Raw genomic sequence first — 20,441 nt, 5'->3', positions numbered from 1 at the left:
CAGCAGAGCAGGTACCTCACGAGGTTCAACATGGGCACCACAGTGCAAAATTTAAAGAACTACAAGCATGACCAAACCCAGGTGGTATAAGCACTTTGGGCTTCAATAGCAGTGCTCCCTGCTTTATGGCAATCACTTCGGAGAAGTTGCAGTGAGTTTTGTGATATGGGTAGGAGAAGCAGCGGTGGAGAAAGCCAATCGGGCGCCTGGGGTTGTGCCCGGGGGCGGGGTCAGCCACCGTGGGGGCGGGGCAAGCCGGGGCAGGACGCTCCGTGGGGCCTCCAAGGAGTCTGCCCACCTCCTCCCACTCAGACGCCCTACAGCTGAGGGGGAGGCAGCGGGCAGACCGTTTGGGGCAGCATGGAGCCTGCAGGTGCTCAAGCCACTGCGTCACTCTCAGGAGAGACGCGTGGCTCAGGCATGCTTCAGGCCCCGCGGTGAGTGCCGCCCAGCTTTTTGTCACCCCCCTCAGTGGTGACACCCGGGGTCTGCCCGCCCCCACCACACACCCCTTCCTCCGCCCCTGGTAGGAGGGAGGATCTGCCTTTTCAAAGGAAAAAAAATTAAAGGTTTCACAGAGTGCCTCAAGGCCCTTGGAGTACCTGAAGCAACTTTCTGGATTGCAACATTTTTCTTTACAAAATACTCTCTCACCAACAGCCCTGTGGAAACAAGACAAAGAAAACTAGCAATTCAATGGACAATATTGTATTTATTGCACAAAGTTCCCCTAAAATTGGGAATGGTTATTATAATACAAGTGCACATCTTGGGAAATATATATATACAAAAACACAAAAGATAACAAGTATGTACATTTTGCCCAGCATATTACACATACCACCATCTACATAATTTAGAGGAGACCGAAAACAAAAAAACAAACAAACCCTCTTGAAACATCTAACTTAACTAACAGGTTTTAAAAGGCGAGATTTAAAATCCGGCTTTGGATTTCCCCGCTTTTCTTGGCAGCCTTGCATTTGCAGGCTGTGGTAGAAAGACATTTGCTAGTATGTATGTGTAATACACTTAAAATTTATTCTCAGCCTTAAAATTAAGACATATTAATGGACATTGGGAATATTGCAAAAATCAAAGAGATTAGTTTTGCATATACATTGTTCTGAAAAGCATGATACATTAAGAGGTCAACACTACAGTGCTGTTATAGTTCCCTTTTTTAAAAAAACAAAAATCCAAACAAACAGGTGTATGTAGTACCTTGATTCTGCATGTAACAATTATCAGTCACAGGAAAGCATGCCATCATGCTACAATGTCTTTTGCACAGTAACCATTCCAGAAATATCATTCGGACAAGCATAAAAAATATTTATTCTTGCATCTCAAATGAACCCAATGCTGGGGAGAGATGGGTAGCGTTTGGTTATCAAATGCCTTTGAAGGCATGTGAGAGACTACATCTATGGCAACACTTATTACTGCTTGAATAGAAGATTTTATCAGGCCGCCTTACTGATCCTACATGCAACTGCACTTGCAAGTCGGTGTGTAGGATTGATACATTGGAACACCACACTTCAGAGTGTGAGCTCACCTAGGGAGCAACTTGAACGGCTGTTTCTGAAACAGCAAAACTCACCATCAAGTGATGTAGCCTAGCAGCTGCACACACTGTTGTAAAACAACGCAGAAATGGATGGAAAAGAAGTGTGGGATGAAGGACAGGAGACATCGTATGCCACCATTAAATCTAGGAACAGTGCAAATCTTGGGGTTCTAGGGTAAGCAATTTATTAGGGAGGAGGTATTGCTCAGCAGCAGGGCAAATGTTTTGAATGGAAAGTCCCCGATTCAATCCCTGCCATTTCTACTTAAGGATCTAGAGACAGGGCGCAGCAAGACCTCTCTCTGAGACCTTGGGAGAGTCAGTTCCAATCGGAAGATAGATTACTAAGCTAAGTGGACCAAAAGTTTTGATTCGATATGGGCTAGCTCCTTCTGCCTGAAATCCCTAAGAAAGCATAGCAGGGCATTCTTGGTCCATTTGTACTGCATGCTTCATCAGCTTTGTGACAACCCCTGCTCTGTATGGGGCAGCTGTCAGATCAGGGCACACAATTGTAATCTTCAACCCATGTCTAAACACTTCAGCCTGAAGAAGCAAAAGCACTTGAGCAAATGCAATAGTCCCAACCAAAGGTGGCATGAGACTTAAATTACGAAACTATCTGAAGGATTTAAGCGGAACCCAAAATCAGCAGGGCATGCAATTGTTTCCAGGACTGCAATTTTCACCTGCACAGAGAGCAAACAGTTAAAAGATCTGGCATGGCAGGTGTTATTTTAGTAAATGAGGAAATATATACTTTTAATTTTCCCTGTGGGATGACATATGAAATTCAGAACACTAATAATTAAAATAATTAATGACGAACATATGGTTAGTGGTGCTAGATGCTAGGAAAAATGAGCCCGCATGTCCCAATATTCAAAGTGAGGTAGTAGAGCCTGCTCAGAATATTATCTATTCATCTACTTATATGCATGTCTTATAAATTATGGCTCCCTCGTTATTAATATTTGATGCTATTGCTTAATCAAGGATTATGAGGGGGAAGGGACTACATAGCTACTCTTTTTTATTTAAGCCAATTATTAACAAACAGGGTGGCATCATCAGAGTAGCTTCTACTAAATGATGCTGATGCAACTGTTAAACTGTGGTGTAAAACAAAATCTGATGCTTCAAAACAAAATTTGCTGAAGTAGTTAAGGGCAACATTTTTTCAGTACTCTTATTCTGTATCCAGTTTTGGCTCTTATGGTATACATTATCTCTCTTTCATACTGAACTCTGCAAATTTTAGGTTTTATGAAGTTAAGCACCTGAATCACCCAGATATTAAAGGGCCTGGAGGGCAGGTAACTTTTATTTATTGTGCTTCAAACAGGACAAGATCAAAGTAAATAAAGTCTTGTGTGTGTGTTTGTGTTTTAAATCAACATTAACAAAATGTGGGAGACAAATTGCATTTAACATTTCCTAGGCCAAATGTTCTGTTTTCTGGAGTACTTAGGTAGCAACACAACAGAACAACATCAAAAGCATAATGTCAATTACACACCCAAATTATGGTAAAATGAGACGTGTTTCTTGGCTTGAACTCCCAGACATCATATCCACGGGGAAATGCCTGCAAATACATTTCTGAGGTGAGTGCTATTAGCAGGCTACGATCCAAGTCCCTTACTTCCATGTAAATTGAATTTTCCCCCCAGTAAAAGAAAGAAAGAAATCTTCAGCAGCCTCAACTTTTAGCACGGAAATGGTTAAAACTGTTACAAATAGCTGTAGCTTTGTTGTTATTTGTTTTAAATGCTCTCCTAATTTGTACCAAGTAGCCAGCTGGTTCTATTCTCTTGTATAAACAGTAACAGCACTGCATATGGTTATGGAGCAGTTCTAACCTCCAGTAATCCTGTGATTTTAACAGTTTGCAGTTATATGCATTTCAGAAGTTATTGCCCAAGCCAGGCCTCCAAGTTCTAGTGTCTTCTCTAGTGATCTGAGTCTCTGGTCTTTTACTTATTTGGATGGAAGGAAGGAAGGAAGGAAGGAAGGATGGATGGAAGGAAGGAAACAACTTCATTTGTTTGCACATCATGTATTCAGTTGAAGAGGCACACAGTCAAGTCTGCAAGCTGTTCAGCCTATTTGCCTGAGGGCAAGAAAGAGCCCGGACAAGAATGGTTCATGTTTGCTTCCTTGTCTTCCACGTTATAAAAAATAAAGTTATTGTCTTTGCCCTTTGGTATTTTAGAGCAGAATCTGGGCGACGTAAGGAGAGTGGGTGCTTGCTACAGCTGCCAGTAAAGGGAGGTCACTGGATTCAATCCTGAAAGAAAGACAGATGGGCATTTTCAATCCAAGCTCGCAATCTCAATATTCCGCAGCTTATTAACATGGCGTAATATTTGTCTCATGTCAAGGTACCTGCACTTAGACTATTAAAACATCAGCAGTTGTATGTTTAAAAAGAAATAAAGCCTTTGAACTGTCAAGACACTCCAAATATATTGCAGTAGCCCATATGCATTTATATAATTAAAGAGCATGCTAATTTATATCATAAACACACATGACCAGGTTGTTTGTCACAAGCAGCATTCCCTCTGGCGACAGGTCTGTATTACTAAAGATTTAATTGTTTCCAGCTGTCTCGGGACCCAAAGTTAACTGAAGCAAATGAAAAAATTCCAACAGACCCAATGAATCTTAGATTAGACCCTTGGGTTGAAATTTAGATTGCATTCTTAAAACTAGATGGGAATTAACACCTCTAGAACTTTCCCCTTTAATTTCTCAACAGGCTATCTGTTACAGACCCTCCTTGTCTAAAGTCCATAAAAAGACTTGCTTCTTCTGTAAAGAGGTGGTGTGCACTTCTTACTAGGCAAACAGCTGCTAATCTTCAAGCCCCACCTCTCATTGCTCTTGGAGGACAGCAGTAGGCTAGGTTTTGATGGGTAGGTTGTACTTTGAGGTTTACAGCACAATCCTATGCATGCTTTCTGCAATGCGCAAAGAAATGAGAATGGAATTGTTACCCTAGTTCAGGCATAGGCAAACTCGGCCCTCCAGATGTTTTGGGACCACAACTCCCATCATCCCTAGGTAACCAGTGGTCAGGGATGATGGGAATTGTAGTCCCAAAACATCTGGAGGGCCAAGTTTGCCTATGCCTGCCCTAGTTGCTGATTCCAAGCACAGCTGGAAAACTAACTTATTTCCTAAGCAGGATGTGCATTAAAAACCTTTCATGTTCTGAAGAATTCTGCAGCTGGGTAGAGTATGCTTAAAATGAGAAGATTGCTGCTTATAGTACAGCCTTATCAATGGCATTGCTATTTAACAATGAGCAAAATCTTGACACAAATAGCCCTACAGCTTTGTCTACTAGTATAGGCTGTGTGTTCAGGATAAGGTTACATAAGAGCTGAGGACAAGGAAGCTACATGGACCATACCCCAGTACCACTCCCAGCTCCTTCACATGCACTCGCATCTGGCCTTTGAGATATTCAGACAACATTTTGCTCTTGAAGTACAGCTCCTGCAATCGATCTTCAAGGTGCATGACACACTGGAGGCAAAAGAAAAGAGAAACTATGTCACAAACCAGTCCCTAATCTCAGTCAAAATGACAGTCCATCCAACCATGCTACCTTCAAGGTAAAAAGGTAAAGGTACCCCTGCCGGTATGGGCCAGTCGTGTCCGACTCTGGGGTTGCGCGCCCATCTCGCTTAAGAGGCCGGGGGCCAGCGCTGTCCGAAGACACTTCCGGGTCACGTGGCCAGCGTGACAAGCACACGGAAACGCCGTTTACCTTCCCGCTAGTAAGCGGTCCCTATTTATCTACTTGCACCCGGGGGTGCTTTCGAACTGCTAGGTTGGCAGGCGCTGGGACCGAGCGACGGGAGCGCACCCCGCCGCGGGGATTCGAACCGCCGACCTGACGATTGGCAAGTCCTAGGCGCTGAGGTTTTACCCACAGCGCCACCCGTGTCCACCTTCAAGGTACATCAACATAAATACATTTTGAGTTTATTTCCTCCATTGAGGACTTAGATCAAATTACATCTTTCTTTTTTTAAAGTACCGAAGTGACTGATTAGATGTTAACAGGTTACGTTCTGTTTGGGCCTTTATCATCTACTGTAACCAGATGGCTATGTTGTTGAATATAACCAGGGATGAGCTGAAACAGGGAAATGTAAGTGTTGTGGAAAAATTTGCCTATGTGAAATTTATACACACTATTTCAGCAACTGTTTGTGGAAGCTTGTGAAATGAGGTAATATTTACCTCACTTCACAAGCGACTATTTTTATTTTATTTTAAAATTACAAAATTGTACAGTGGTACCTCGGGTTACATACACTTCAGGTTACAGACTCCGCTAACCCAGAAATAGTACCTCGGGTTAAGAACTTTGCTTCAGGATGAGAACAGAAACTGTGCTCCAGCGGCGTGGCGGCAGCTGGACGCTCCATTAGCTAAAGTGGTGCTTCAGGTTAAGAACAGTTTCAGGCTAAGAACGGACCTCCAGAAAGAATTAAGTACTTAACCTGAGGTACCACTGTATATTACTTGTCAGCCTTCTTAGTAGAATTTGTATCCTGAATGGCAGGATCTATCTGTCTGTCTGTCTATCTGTCCATCTTCAATCAGAGCGGTGCCAGGAAAAAATACCCTCATTCTGATTAGGCTTTGTGATTTCATCTTGCCTCACAGGTTGGGTACTTACAAAATTTGGAGATAAATTATGCTTGTAAAGCTGAAGAGTGGAATGAAGCAGGTTGGAGACAAGGTTAGAAACTAGCACATCCTTCCCAAGTTTATTATCGGTGATTCGCCTCTGACTACTGGCCACTTGTACTGTCCATTTGTCCGTGTCTGCGATAATGCAGACAGCTTCTGCAATTGGTTCATCCAGAACAGGGTGCTAGAAGGCAAAGAGAAATACGAGGCGTAAGCCACAATAAACATTGTGAATAAATAAGTACATTTTTTTCTGAGCATCAGTGGAATTTGCGAACATACCTTGAAAAAAAAGTAACCTTAGCATGAACACTTGGAAGAATTTAGTAGTTGTGCATGCACTTTGCCACATGTGCTTTGGGCTAAATCCTAGCACTATAAAATAGAGCGATTAAACTTTCACTGCATTCAGTGCAGCCAAGAACCAGGATCCTAAGAACTGTGAAACTAGCCAGCATGCCCACGGGAGCTTATGGTTCTAGAACAGCAGTCCCAGATGCCACATGGCAAGCCATTTCTGCAACTGCTATAAGCTTCTAAAGCAGTTTGTGATATGGCATGGAACCATGGAGAAAAGCAAACCCTTAGACGTGCCTAAAATATTGTTTGAATTTCTCTCTGTGTGTGCACACGTGTCCGCTTCTGATGTATAAGGAAACTTCCAAGTCTCATAGGTTATTGAAAAGATATATAATTTAAAATCCTGTAACTTTGCCTATGAGGCAAACTAGTTAAAAGCTCAAAACATCTTAAAACTGTTTTGCCCTTTTCTCTTTGCAAAATTACCCCTTGCTAATTCTGCATTTTTCTCTGGTCTGAGCAAGTAGGATCAGTTTAGATATGGCTCAGTTAGCTTCTACTTGATACTGCAAGAAGACCAGCAGAGGGTGCAAGGAAACACTTATGTAATAATGGCTTTGAAGTATTTTTCATTTGTATTCTTTTTAAAAACACATGCACAAACACAGATTAAGCATGTCTGCATTATTCAGATTTGGGGTCCTCAACTGATTTAATTCCCAATATTAGAAAAACAATGTGAGCAAACAAGGATACTTTTAATTTTCACAGCTAAGGTACAATATTCTCTATGTATATTCCCTATGACTATTACTGATGTTTGAAGTTAAATTATAGTCTAGGGGGAAAACAGTTTTCTCTCTTTTTTGGTATAAAAGGGGGGTGGGAAGCATTCATATCAAGTAAAATGACACAGTACTTCTAGAAACAAAATGTTAGTTTCTACATCCAGTGTACTTTTGATCTAAAGGCTACTGTAACACCAAAAATGGTTGAAGGATGAGTTTAAGCCAACTGTTTTTCTTAAAAAGCCATTTAAAATAGATATTTCTATTGAACATATATTGTAATGCTCAATATATATTGCCTTCTTAATAGTCCATTATTAATTTTATATGTTGGTAATGACATTTTTTTAAACCATTTTTTAACCATTTATCATTTTTTCCCCAGTGATTTGATAAGAACATTTTAAAAATCCCTTTGTGGATGAGATCAAGTGGGGAAAGAGATAGCTTGGAGGTCTTAGGAGCCAGAAAGTGATGGCAGCAGCCATCCTTTTGCTTGCCTCCAGTCACTCACAGTATTGGTGAACCTGTGGTCCTCAAGGTATTGTTGGACTGTAACTTCCAGTTAGCATAGTCATTGGAAGGTCATGATGGGAACTGTAGTCTGGCAATATCTAGAGGGGACAGAGGTTCCCCACCCTTGTGCCTTCCAGACTTTTACATGGACACTGCATTCAGCTCATGGCTAAATCAGATGACAAGATGGCTTACAAGGCAAGGTGATTTTGATTCTAAAGGATCTTCACCATCATAGAACTTAGAGGCTCAGAAATTTGACCGCCGACGGGAAAAAAGGCATCCCCAATGGATTTGTGCCAATTTCTAAGAACATTATATCCAAAAGACTTAAGGACAACAAGCTTTTTCTAGTTTTGTACCATTTACTTTTTAAAGTCCTTTTATTGGGGCCTTATCGTAATCTGATATTGAATGGTTTTGTTTAATCCAACTGGCTGCAAAATTTGCAAGCAGTCTGTCAATATTTTATTGTTTGTTTATGTATAATTTAAGAGGCTTCCCAAAATGTTAATCATGGTACTTCCATAACAGACTCCAAACTACAAAGGATATTGGCAGCAACCCTCCAACTCATAAGTCTCAAAAACTGTCGTTCTATACTGCATAAAAGTTTCTCATCTCTGTGACCGTTAGGAATCTTTGTTAAATGAGATTGTGGAAATCAGAAAAGCTTAACAGAATTACAACTCCATTCCTATTCCAGCAGGCTCCAGAAATATTTCCTTTTGTTGACTGTCAAATATAAATTCATCTGTTGGATATAGTTTAAATTACCTGTACCGCATGCGACAAATCTGACATCAAACAGTGTCTCAGTTTCTCATCATTTCCTACTCCTTGCAAAACAAAGTCAGGTACGTAAGATGAACAGTAGCCACCTAGCAAGGACCTTCCAAAATTGGCAATACTGGGCTGGACAGAGTTCACTTCAATTAATTTTGACCTGAAAGAAAGGTATAACATGGGCATGTATACTACAACTAGCACTGTTTTCTCTCTATTTCAGTGTGCAATCTAGTGCACAGTTTATGTACACTTAAGACCCTCTGCTTCAGTGGGACAGGAATCACGTAAACCACAAGGCTGGATGGCAGTCTTTGGGGGGAATCGTTTTGTCTTCATTGTTGACCCAAGGGTAGAAGATGTTAGAAAACGGGTTGAAAGAAAGTTTCAGTTTGAGGACAGGATAAAGTACAAACACCTAAACTATATGAACCAGCGCTGAAACTAATGATTGTAACAGTTTTTGTTCCCTTAGTCAAGTGCTGTTCTTTTAATAGACTTTCCTAAATTAGCAGTATACTCCACAAAGTGTGAAAGGTAATTAGAGCCTCTTTTAAGTTGCAGCCTCAGTGAAATAAGCAACTCTTACATTGCTGCATTGCTTAAATTAATGCCCGGCTGGGGGAGAGTCCAGCTGAAATAATCAATGCTGTATCACTTGCATGATGAAAGCATAGGGCTGGATCCAGACTAAGTTATGCTTTACTCCTACTGAAATGCATAGGTGCAAGTTAAGTCAATGGGTAACTTAATTCCCATTGACTTCAATAGGGCTAAAGAAAGACCAAAGTAGACTGGATCCATCCAATGAGATTACAATCTATTTCTATAATATATACACAGTATTTTCTGTCTCTAAGATGCCCTGTTTGCCTTTTTACTCTAATGCCATTGTTTCGTAGGAATGTAATACATTTGGCCTAATCTCGGTAAGAAATACTTACCCAGGAAAAGGTATGTCCTCTTCTTCTGCCCACTCTTCTTGCTCTGCTCCGTAATAGTTACTGTTTATTCTGGCCACATCATGAGCAGCATCTTCGCTTTCACTGTCACCAAGGGCACTGTCTGAGCTCTCATTTCTTGGAATGTCCCAATCCACACCAGGGTCAGCCTTTTTCTCAAAGTTATCTCTGTCCCCATGGGGGACACACATAGAGATTTTGTCTCTTTGGTCCTGCTCTGCAAAGCAGTTTTTGCAAGTCTCTTGTCGAACAGCTTCCATAAACTTACAAAATTCGCTGGGGGGCTTTTTGTTCTTTGTACACACTTTGGGGGGAAACTCTAAGCTACTGCTAGGATCTAGAATGTTTGTTGTTCCTTTTACTGGAATATCATCAATAGTCCTGTTTTCTACTGAACTCTCCTCATATTCATCAAGCAAGCTTGCACTTTCTGCACCATAAGGGGTCCAATTCTGGATCTCTCTGGCAACCTCAGGAAATGCTTCAGGCGTATTCTGATCTCTTTTTTGGTCCTCAAGGGTTTGTGTTGCTTCACAGTTCTGATCAGCAGGTACTCTTTCTTCAGCATCCAACTGGTTGCTGTGCCTGGCCATCTGCTCCACTGCTGCTTGACTTCGGAGCTCGATATCCGAATCAGGTGACATGGAATCTCCAATGAGGAAGGTCACCTTTGTTTGAGCCTCAGCCGTGCTGCAAGGAATTGCATCCGACGAAATTTTGTCAGGAGGCTTCTTCTCTACCATTGCACTTGTAGATCTCATTACTTCAACAGCCTGATTAGCAGAATCTAATGATTCCTCACTCCTCCATGATCCACCTGTTGGTTCCAGTCTGGATTCTGCCAACACGCAGGTTTCTACTGAGGCTGATCCTAAGAAGACCTCTTTCTCTAACTTTATATCCAGGCAAGAGGTCATTGTTTCTTTGCATTGCTTGACATCAGCAGGTCTTTCTTGGCAGTCAGCAGGTGCAGCCCTGCATTCATCTGAAAGAGCCTCAGCCTCCACTTTTGAGATATTCTGAGTATCTTCTCTTTCCTGTCCTGAAACAGCCTCTGTATTTTGGGTAGGGTTAAGAGGGCCTTTGCAATATTTACAGCTGCAGTTAGAACTCCTCATTTCTTCAGACTCTTGAAAGGCTAAATTGCTTCTGTTCTTGTGCATTGTGACCAGCACGTACTCCGTTTCCTCTACTTCCCCTTTCTCTAGTGTGGTGGTGATAACGGTGCCAGGCATCACTATGGCTTCATCCTCTCCATTTTCCAGAAGATGAGTCTCTTGCAGTTCAGAGCATCGGATGAAGTAAGTGAGGAAGTACAGCAAACGTTGCACAAGGTCTTGTCGTTTGCCAACCACAACTGTTTTTGATAGTCTGACAGGTGACCCAATAGCTCCATACAAGTCTCCTACAGGACAGAATATAAAAGTAGTATGATAATTACACAACACATGAAAAAATACAGTGTCATGGCTAAAAACTAGATCCTTGAAAATTTCCAAAAATGGACAATAGGCTTATGCAGATTTATAAGATTTGTAAATTATTTTGTTGGAATGGTTATGCAAACTTTATCTGCAAAAATATTCTACAGCCCTGCCCTATTTAAAAATAACACCAAATCAGAGCCAACTCCAAGAGTGGGATGTAAAACCATTCAATTGCAATAAACGTCAGCCCTGTTCATATGAGTCTTTGCTAAGCTGGTATGTAACAAAGGCTACAATTCTAAACAAAATTCCCAAGAAGTAAGCCAGCTTGAAGATAATACACCTTTCTTCTGAGTAAGCACTCACAGGATAATACTGAAAAGGCCTTAAGGAATGTCTTTCAGAAAGTAACTTTTATGAGGAAAAGAAAACGCTTCATCCCAAAGTATGAATAAGGGGTACATGGAAGAAACAGGAAGAAGGCACAAGTGGAGCCACTGAGGAGGGAAGGGGGAATATAATTACTTAAAAGGCAGGTTTATTTCTTATTTATTTTATTTTATTCAGTAGAAAACTGTTGACACAGTGATTTGTTACATTGTTTTCCTTTAACTACACTTCTACTCCACTGGTTTTCTATTACAGTATAGTCAACCATTTAAAATTTTTGTCCTTAGAATAAATATCCGAGTGTGATTTCAGACATACCCAACTGTGCCCACAATGGATTGTATGGATGAGATTTCGCCAACATGTCCACACTTTGTGAGGAATGCTTTTCTAGAAAGATTCTGATGGGCGGCTGGCCATTTGGCATGACGGTTGGGACCCAGGCTAGATGGTTTGTCAAAATTGCAGTCAGAAGAGCTGGTAAAAATCTGTAAGGGGGAAAACAAAAACCATTCACAATCCAAAATCCCAACTCACGGTTCTTTTCCATCCGCTTTTGTAAAGGGAACCCCATTATGCACTAATCACGCCTCTTGTTGTGGTAAAGTTTGAATCAGGGATGCTGGGTCAGAGGGTGGAGAGTCTCGTGCACACCCACAGCTCCCATGCATAACAACACTGGCTTCCCAATTGGGAAGGAGCGACATATTTCCAGTGGAAATATGCAGACATAAAATGAAGAGTTACGTTGCATCTTGTACTAGAGTTTTACAAGCTCCCTAGAGTGCTTAAACTGGGGCTCTTGAATAAAACTGCTACACAGTCTGAAACTTATTTTTGCTCTGCCGTGTTGCCTTTTTAAAAAGCTTCCAGTATTACTGTCTTTTAAATGTCCTGCGTGCAATCCAGAATGTTAAACCTGACAAGTGTTTTTGGATCTGCAAGGCGGAAGCTAGATCGCAGCTTGCATGGTGCCTTGGCAAGAAAACCTTATTATGCCAAACCCTGGATTAGCCCCCTGAAGTAGTTCTTTTGAAATATGGCCATAGTATTGCACTGTGCTAATTTTATCATGGTTTAATTTTTGATAGTTTAGAAGGCCATTTCAACATCTGGCAGCCAGTGACTTCGTAGTATCTGGTTTCAGTACTGTTTTGAAGTTATAAGGTTTGGCAGTTTGTCTCTAATTTTCTTTTCCGTTCAAGCACATCTTCATTCTGTCAGTCAGCCCTCAGGTCTCATTGGCTCAAAGTCTTAAAAGGAGGCCAAAGTTTCAGACTTCTGTTTTGGTTTTTGAATACCATAGGAACCAATTGTAGTTGCAAACACAGCATAATTTTGACTAAAAATTGTTAAAAGGTTTTAAGGAATAAAATATTTTTTCCTGAATAATATTTTTATAAGATGAGATGAAAGTAATTCTTCACTTAAAGCAGACTTTTACTCTACCAAGGATAGGGGCTCAACATCAGACAATTGTTATTTCCAATCATTAATGGCGCTATTAATATTGCCTATTAAACATTTTTTAAAATACTGAAAACTACACCTAAGTTAATTAACAAATATTTTAGATGCTAATGAAGGATGCAATCTATACACATTTAGTTGGAGCAGGTGCCATTGAACTGAATGGAACTTACATATGACTGCACATGCATAGCATTCAAATGCCAATACAGTAAAGAAGTCAAAGAAAAATTAATTTTTGTGGATTTCTTATGTATTTTCACCAGATACTGTTACTGAAAATATGTCTCTGGATTTTGAGATAATGCATCTTCTGTTTCCTTCATGAGCTTTGCAGCTTTTTATAAGAACAAAACATAGTTACAGGTGGGGCCTTTACTGAGATTTTGATTCAGTTAGTAATAGTGTCTATTATCCCTTTGGTTGGAATGGTCTCCACATAGTCCCACATGCCTTTTTCACCACCCACGTTCTCCCTTTTCATTATACATAATACTTTTTTTATTCTTTACTTGGGACTACAAGGGAGCATGGGGAAGGAAATCACCTCTTGCCACTGTCTATTTTTTAAAGGACTATTTTGCCTTTAATGTTACAACAATAAAAAACCAATAGGAGAAAGACGAGAAATGCTTTACTGGTTCTTGGAGGCTTGTTCCATTAAGAAAATAAATTCCTTCATAAAGCGATGGCAGAGCTGGTTCTTCTCAGGCATTCCTGACATCATGGTAAGCCAAACAGGTTCCGCAATCCGTGGCATGGTGTAGAGGTTACAAATTGTTGTTCTAAAGTAAAAAGAAGAGAACAATAGGTCACCAAAGTGACACATCTGTTATAATATATGGCTCCAAGAGCCATTTGTGCCAAGAAAAGAGGTTATTTGATTAGCAACTGAAAAGTATACAATGTCCCCCAAGCCACTCCATGGCTTTCAGAACCACCTATAATTTAATGACATAGTGGTGTCCCTGCTCTGTCTCACTGTCACAAAACGTTCCCTTCTGTCCACTCCAATATCTCCAAGTGTCTCTCTGGTACTTCTGCATGTATGCTTCATTGTCAGGTCAAGCTCAATGTGTCTAAGACTGGTCTTCTCTTCTTTCTTCCCAATCCCTTCTTTCCTTGTTCACATCCTTATCCACTGGCAGCCATCCTTTTGATCAGGCACATACCCTTGTCTTTCATTTGACTTCTCTTTCTCCTTTGTTCCTCATATTCAGTCTCGCTTAATCTTACCCATCCCTATGCCTCTTCCTTTCTGTCCCCATGGCAAAAACCAGGCATAGGCAAACTCGGCCCTCCAGATGTTTTGGGACTACAAGCCCCATCATCCCTGACCATTGGTCCTTTTAGCTAGGGATCATGGGAGTTGTAGTCCCAAAACACCTGGAGAGCCGAGTTTTCCTATGCCTGGCAAAAACCCTTGCTTTGTGTCCTGGTCATTTCTTGCCTTGTCTACTACAATATTTGCCTCTCTGGCCTTCCATTTGCTTATCTTGGTCCACTCAAGCCAATCCAGCATTCTGTTATCACAGCTGTTCCCTCACTACAATCATGTGACACCCCCTTTTTGAATCCCTACGCTGCCTTCCTGTCTGATTCTAGATCCAGCACAAACTTCTCATTCTTACTTTTAAAACTCTCAAAGGCCCTGCCCCGCATATCTCTGCTCTTACCTCGACACACCCCTGACTGACCCTGTTCCTCATCCAGCTCCAATTCACTGCTAAAGACTCGCCTTCTCCACAAAGCCTTCAGAACAACACCTAAGGTCCAAAATTCTACTTTAATGAAGCTGAACAACACTTCATTGAAATAACTGAATATCCTCCCCCAGTTTACCTCAGTCTCCACGTCCCTTTCCTGCCGCTGTTCTCTCCCTTTGTGTCTATTTTTAGATAGAAATACCCTTGGTTTAGGGAACTCTCCACCCATTCTTTGTAAAGTGTATAAATGGAACTGCATAAACAATATTTTAGTTCAACAAATTCACCTGAAACAAATTCACTTAAAAACAAACCCCAAATTCATGGAAATTCCCAATTCTGTGTGAAAAATTAGAGTGTGGAAATTTCATGAGTATCCTTATTGCAGCTTTTAAACTACAAAATGTCGCCCTGTTTCTATGTCATTTATCCCTGAATCACTATAATGTGGTTTAGGTTTGGCAAGAGGGAATTGCCTAACATCCTATTCTTCTAATCATACTGCACGTGTCCCCTTATCTTCAGAGGTTAGTGAAGGGCATTTTCCTCTAAGCTCAGTGCTATCAGGATGGACATTCTTCAAACAGCAAGCCAAAGGCTGCTTACAGAGAAAGGAGTAAGGTCCCACAGTAGTTGCCAGAAATGATGACTCAAGTTTCATTTTAGAAATAGCATCACAAGTCTCATTACAACTGCAGAAGTCCTGGATATAAGTGCATTAGAGGTTAGAACAGTTTTTAAAGATCCTTACAACTGGGAAGGCATTTCCCTTAATCTATTACTAGCGAGGAAGGCCTATAGCTCAGTAGCAGGGCATCTGCTTTGCAGACAGAAGGCCCTAGGTTCCATCACTGGCATCTTCAGGTGGTGATGGGGGATAACCTTGCCTGAAATGCTGGTGGGCCAGCCCATGTAGACAATACTGAGCTAAATAGGCCAAAGGTGTGGCTCAGAGTAAATCAGACATTCCTCAATGGAACTGTGTGGCAATGGAAGACAAAATCACCTCTTTAATACATATTAATTTACTGGATTTACTGCCACAAGTTATGGTTTGGACACTGGCTTTGATGGCTTTAGAAAGAAGTTTGACAAATTCATAGGATAAGTCTATCTATGGCTATCAGGTGCAACAGCTTAATGGAGTCTCCATGTTTATTGGTAGTATACCTGTGAATATGAAGTTTAAGTGAAGGGCACACAAGTGAGAAGAGCCTTAATGCCCTTGCTTGTGAACCTTCTTGTGAGAGCATCCCTAGGTTGAGTACAGGCTTATTTCCACAGACTACTAAATATTTCACAGACAGCTTCATATTGTAAGGGAAAAGGGATGTGTTAACTAAGGGCATATTTTAGGATAATGTTAAATGGGATTCAGCAGCGTAATTGCTGAGGGGCAAAAAACCCACATTTTTTTAATCAAAAGTGTCATAAACGAGAGACTATACCAAAATGATTGAATAAGTAAGAGCAGTGCTGCAAGTGGCATTCAGTGTCACAAAAAGCTTGCAGTTTCCTGTTTGCTGGCATCCACACTTCAGACCCATTAAAATCAGAAGAAAGCAAGCTTTCCATAGGATTAACTTTCACCCCTTGGACTTCTGTGGTCAACCCACTGAACAAACAAAGGACAAACGAGAAAGCAGCTGAGAAAGCACCTTAGGAGAACTTAAAATGTGGAGCCCAACTTTTGCTTCACAAAGGTTCGGCCAACCTTAAAAGCCTGAGGTGAAATCTAAAGTTCAAACCAAAATGAGCCTTCTGGGGTCTTGTTTAGCAACATCAACCCCCACAGAAGGCTCTCTGGAAGCTGACTCAATTTGAACTGTGTGCATGTGTGTGTGAGGAAGGAAGCAGTTTCTGTTCCGATACCAAGATATTAAACTATTTGTTTTCGTTGAAGGGCTAGCTCGAGTCTTGTGACTCGTTATTTACTATTCTGGTAACCGTGGCTGCATCTGCAACTGATAGTGTTTCCTCAGAGAGAGATCAGATTCCGCTGGCTGCCTGCCAGCAGGCATGTGACTGCAGCAAAGGGAACCCTCAATGCCAGACATGTAAGTAATTGCACTGAACACGAGGGTAAGGATTAACTGCCTTTCAGCTCGGCAAATGGGAAAAGGTTTTTTCATTTCTCCCTGCAGTCTCCCGATAACACAAACTGCACACATATATTTTTCACCCCTTTAAGGCACTGCTAATGCTGGCGGTCAACAAAGGAGGTTTAAAGACTCTCTCAAGGCAAATCTTTAAAAATGTAGTATAAACACCAACAACTGGGAAACACTGGCCTGTGAGTGCTCCAATTGGAGAACAGCCTTTACTAAAGGTGTAATGGGCTTTGAAGACACTTGAACTCAGGACGAAAGGGAGAAATGTGCTGAGAGGAAGACACGCTTCGCAAACCCTCACCATGATCAACCCTTGCTTGGAAACCTATGTCCCCACTGTGGAAGGACGTGAGGATCCAGAATTGGCCTCCACAGTCACATGCAGACTCACTGTTAAGACCATGTTCATGGAAGACAATCTTACTCGGCTACGAGTGAGAAGAAGAAGAAGAAGAAGAAGAAGAAGAAGAAGAAGAAGAAGAAGAAGAAGAAGAAGAAGTTGTTGTAGCCAGAAATTATTGAAGGTCTGAACCAAGTCCCGTATACAAAATCCTTGTTCAACTTCCTTAATTCTGTATCTGCATCAGCATCTTAATGGGAGTCTAGGAAATCTCACTTAGGAAGCTCTTTATTCCAGTAAAGCGAAAACGGGCCTACACTTAGAAATCATTATGGGAGTCTGAACATTTGCTGAGGATTTGTAGCCAGCCCCATGGGCTTCAGGGGTACAGAAAGAGAGTCTGTCCCTGACAAAGTGAGTACGAAAGAAAACACCACACGGCACTTTTCGCAGTTACAGAATTACATAGTGCTTTTTCTTTCTTTTAAGGGCCATTAACGTTTGAGGGCAGCGCCACATACCTTCCCCATCAATCCCTGTAGTGACATACTGCAGATTCAATTCACAATGCTGGAAAATCCTGTCGGATATTTTCATGCCACAGAGAAAAACTCTGGATTCTTCCCACCCCTGGTTACTGCATTGGTCAAAATCGTTATTTGGAGAATGGAGCTAAAAGTAGGCTTTCACATTCACAAAGTGATTCCATTTCAGCAAAATATAAATTCAGAATTTCCCACTTTGGGCACTGGTGTGGGGATGTGATGCTTTAACCTACTCCTCAAGTGCAAATTGGATTGAAGTCTCTCATTCATGTCCCAAACAGTTGAAAGCAAATTAACCCATTCACTCTCTTGTGCGATGCTGATCACTGTACTGTTTTACTTGTTGCGGGTGAGAGAAAAAGGGCCCCTAATTAAGGTGAGTAGAGGGTTTGTGCAAGAATAAATGCTACCACGTATGCACCCTAGGAACTAGATATGGGTAACCACACCCTTTGTAGCATACTTTGGTGCTTTCAGTGACTGAGATCCATAAGTAGAGCCATTTGGGAGAGTGGAAAAGAGTGAGAAACTCCAGAAATTGATATAACTGTTCTGGGCCCAGAGTGTTTTGGCCCAAATCCTTCCTTGGGGGGAACTTTTTAATGTTAATTTTAATCAAAAACAAGGGGTTCTATAGAGTGGCTGTCTTTCCTCTCATGGACTAGTTTCTCTCAACTGTGGCAACTGAGTACATGGATATGGGGGGTGGCTGGGTCACAAATGTAAACCACCCAGCTGCTTCTGTCGCTCACAGACCTCTGGACTATGGCCAGTGTATTTGTGGATGAGCAGGTTATGAAGACTCCTGCTCTGCCTACTGGGCCACAGTGCCAACATTTTAACACTGACTGACTTCTAAGCATTTTCTTTTTCACCGCTATTGTTCAATTGGGATCCCTGTTCCCTGGGCAGGCCCGCTTCTTTTAGCGGTTGCAGGAGAGCACTTAAGAGAGTTTTCATGGACTTCAGAGAACTTTACCAATGCCGGTAAAAAACTGTTCTGAAACTGGAGAATAAAAAGGGGTTTATCCATCCATTTGGTTAAGGAACCAATTTTTTCTGTGCTCTTATCTCTTAAGGCTTCTGCCCCCTTTTAATAAATAGCTTATTTTGGAAGGGAGTTAAAGGCATTCAAGGGGCCAGGATATGCACAACAGACCTTTTTCCCCCCTCTTGGCAATGCTGCTCTGAAAGAGTTGCTGGAAAATGCAGAGGTGCCTAGCTAAATCAGATAGTGAGTCACACTGCACAATGGATTTTTTTTTTAAAGTGAAACTCTCTCAGGGTGCATTGTGTTTTAAAGCTCTGTGGACAAGGAGTGTCAAGGCTCAGGAGGTGTTTGCTTTAGTCCCATTTGCAGAGTTTCCTCCTTTCTGTGCATATTTTTGTCCCCGAAATGAATGCCATGCGGATGTTATTCAGCAGCATAATCAACATTAATGCACTCAGTTGGCCCTCAGGGGCTTCAGAGCAACCAAACTCATGTGCAAGCAAAGTTGCTTGTTTTCCAGAGGAACTGCAACGTCAAAGTAGCCTGTGTAGCCTCTTGAGTACTAATAGTAGTTTTATAATGAATTTAAATGCTTTGTGCATTTATAATAACTAATAAATATGCAAGGTGGATCTGCAATGTATCACAAGACTAGCGAGATATTTATTAATATCAACACTTCCTAGCAGGAAATACCTTGAGACTGGAACTGTGGCTCAGAATACAGCCTACCTTTGTTTCTGAATTGGTGAGAAACAACAGCAGGGAAAGGTCTTAATTTTCAGGTGTAAGCAGAGAACTCAAGGGGGCAGATTCCCTTTACAGCAGCTCTGAAATACGTTCAGTAGTTGGCTTGTAGTAGTTTGTATCCCAGGGAGTGGTATTTTCTTTAGTATGTGATATTATTTGGCACAAGCACACATTTTTCAGTAGTTGTGGCCAACGCCCCCCAAACCATCCCTACCCACTAATTTGCCTTGGCCCAAATAAATACATTCATGTATACTAAAAATAGCCCATATCTTAATTCTAAGACTATCTTCCTTGCAAGGCTATACAAAAATGCAAAGATTGTCTCACACAGGCCTACAACATCCCTTTGCATAAACAAGATTTAAACCTCGGAGGCAGCTTCTTTTAAAAATCTAATCAGCACAGCAAGACATCACATACTGTCAAGAAGGAACACTGCAAAGCTAAAAGAGCAATCAGATACGCAAGCTTTGGATGTGCTGTCAAAAATGCCTACATTCCAATAATCATTTATGAACGGTGCAGGCTTGTTCTAAAAATGAGACAGCAGCACATCTGTAACTTGTACAAGGTGGTCTTGAAAGAAAGGGGATGAGTATACAAGATATCTAGTCAGCAGGATGAGTGAAAATCCTGTAGCTTTGCTAAGATAACATTCCCTACAGAATTACACAGGTGAATGTCTCTTTGTAGGTAGTGCACACCTGCATAAGTGGGCAACATAAAGGGGAAGCGTGATTTTTTTCTAGGAGCCAGGCAAAATTCACATGCAAATTTTAAATTCAGTTTCTTTGGGGTGTTGTGTTTTTTTTTTAAAGACCCTGCTTTTTATTGCTTGTTTGTTGGTTGTAGTGCAGTTTGTTGCATGCTAATGTTCTGCTTGTTCTGTTGTAAACCACCTTGGAATGAATTTCCATGAAGCGCAGGACAGAAGTATTAAAAATATAAATTAAATGAAATGATAAATGATACTGAAATGCTATAATAGAGACTTTGCATGATAGGCTGCCAGAGCATTCTAGACTCAGTGGGATGGAAAACATAATTGATTATCCCGTGTGTAAAAG

The 20,441-nt window shown here is 41.2% G+C and overlaps 1 protein-coding gene across 4 annotated transcripts in view; it reads right to left on the bottom strand.

The window, feature by feature from the left end:
* Positions 1-692: 692 nt before the first annotated feature.
* Positions 693-20,441, bottom strand: part of FNIP1 (folliculin interacting protein 1) — an 86,747-nt gene continuing 66,998 nt past the window's right edge. For 3 of the 4 annotated variants that reach the window (XM_080997103.1, XM_080997104.1, XM_080997105.1), the window contains 7 exons: positions 13,567-13,713; positions 11,777-11,946; positions 9,624-11,046; positions 8,671-8,839; positions 6,276-6,473; positions 4,995-5,110; positions 693-3,863 (listed from right to left, as the gene is read on the bottom strand). In XM_080997103.1, coding sequence (XP_080853229.1) covers positions 3,785-3,863; positions 4,995-5,110; positions 6,276-6,473; positions 8,671-8,839; positions 9,624-11,046; positions 11,777-11,946; positions 13,567-13,713 — 2,302 coding nt within the window. In that variant the 3' untranslated portion in view covers positions 693-3,784. Of the gene's footprint in view, positions 3,864-4,994; positions 5,111-6,275; positions 6,474-8,670; positions 8,840-9,623; positions 11,047-11,776; positions 11,947-13,566; positions 13,714-20,441 lie in introns of those variants that run through there. The other variant, XR_013983434.1, reaches the window with a different exon arrangement.

This window comes from Podarcis pityusensis, assembly GCF_964106645.2.
Source record: "Podarcis pityusensis genome assembly, chromosome: 2".
NCBI classification, from domain to species: Eukaryota; Metazoa; Chordata; class Lepidosauria; order Squamata; family Lacertidae; genus Podarcis; species Podarcis pityusensis.
The sequence above is the reverse complement of the archived record's forward strand: the minus strand, read 5'-3'. Positions and strand labels throughout refer to the sequence as shown.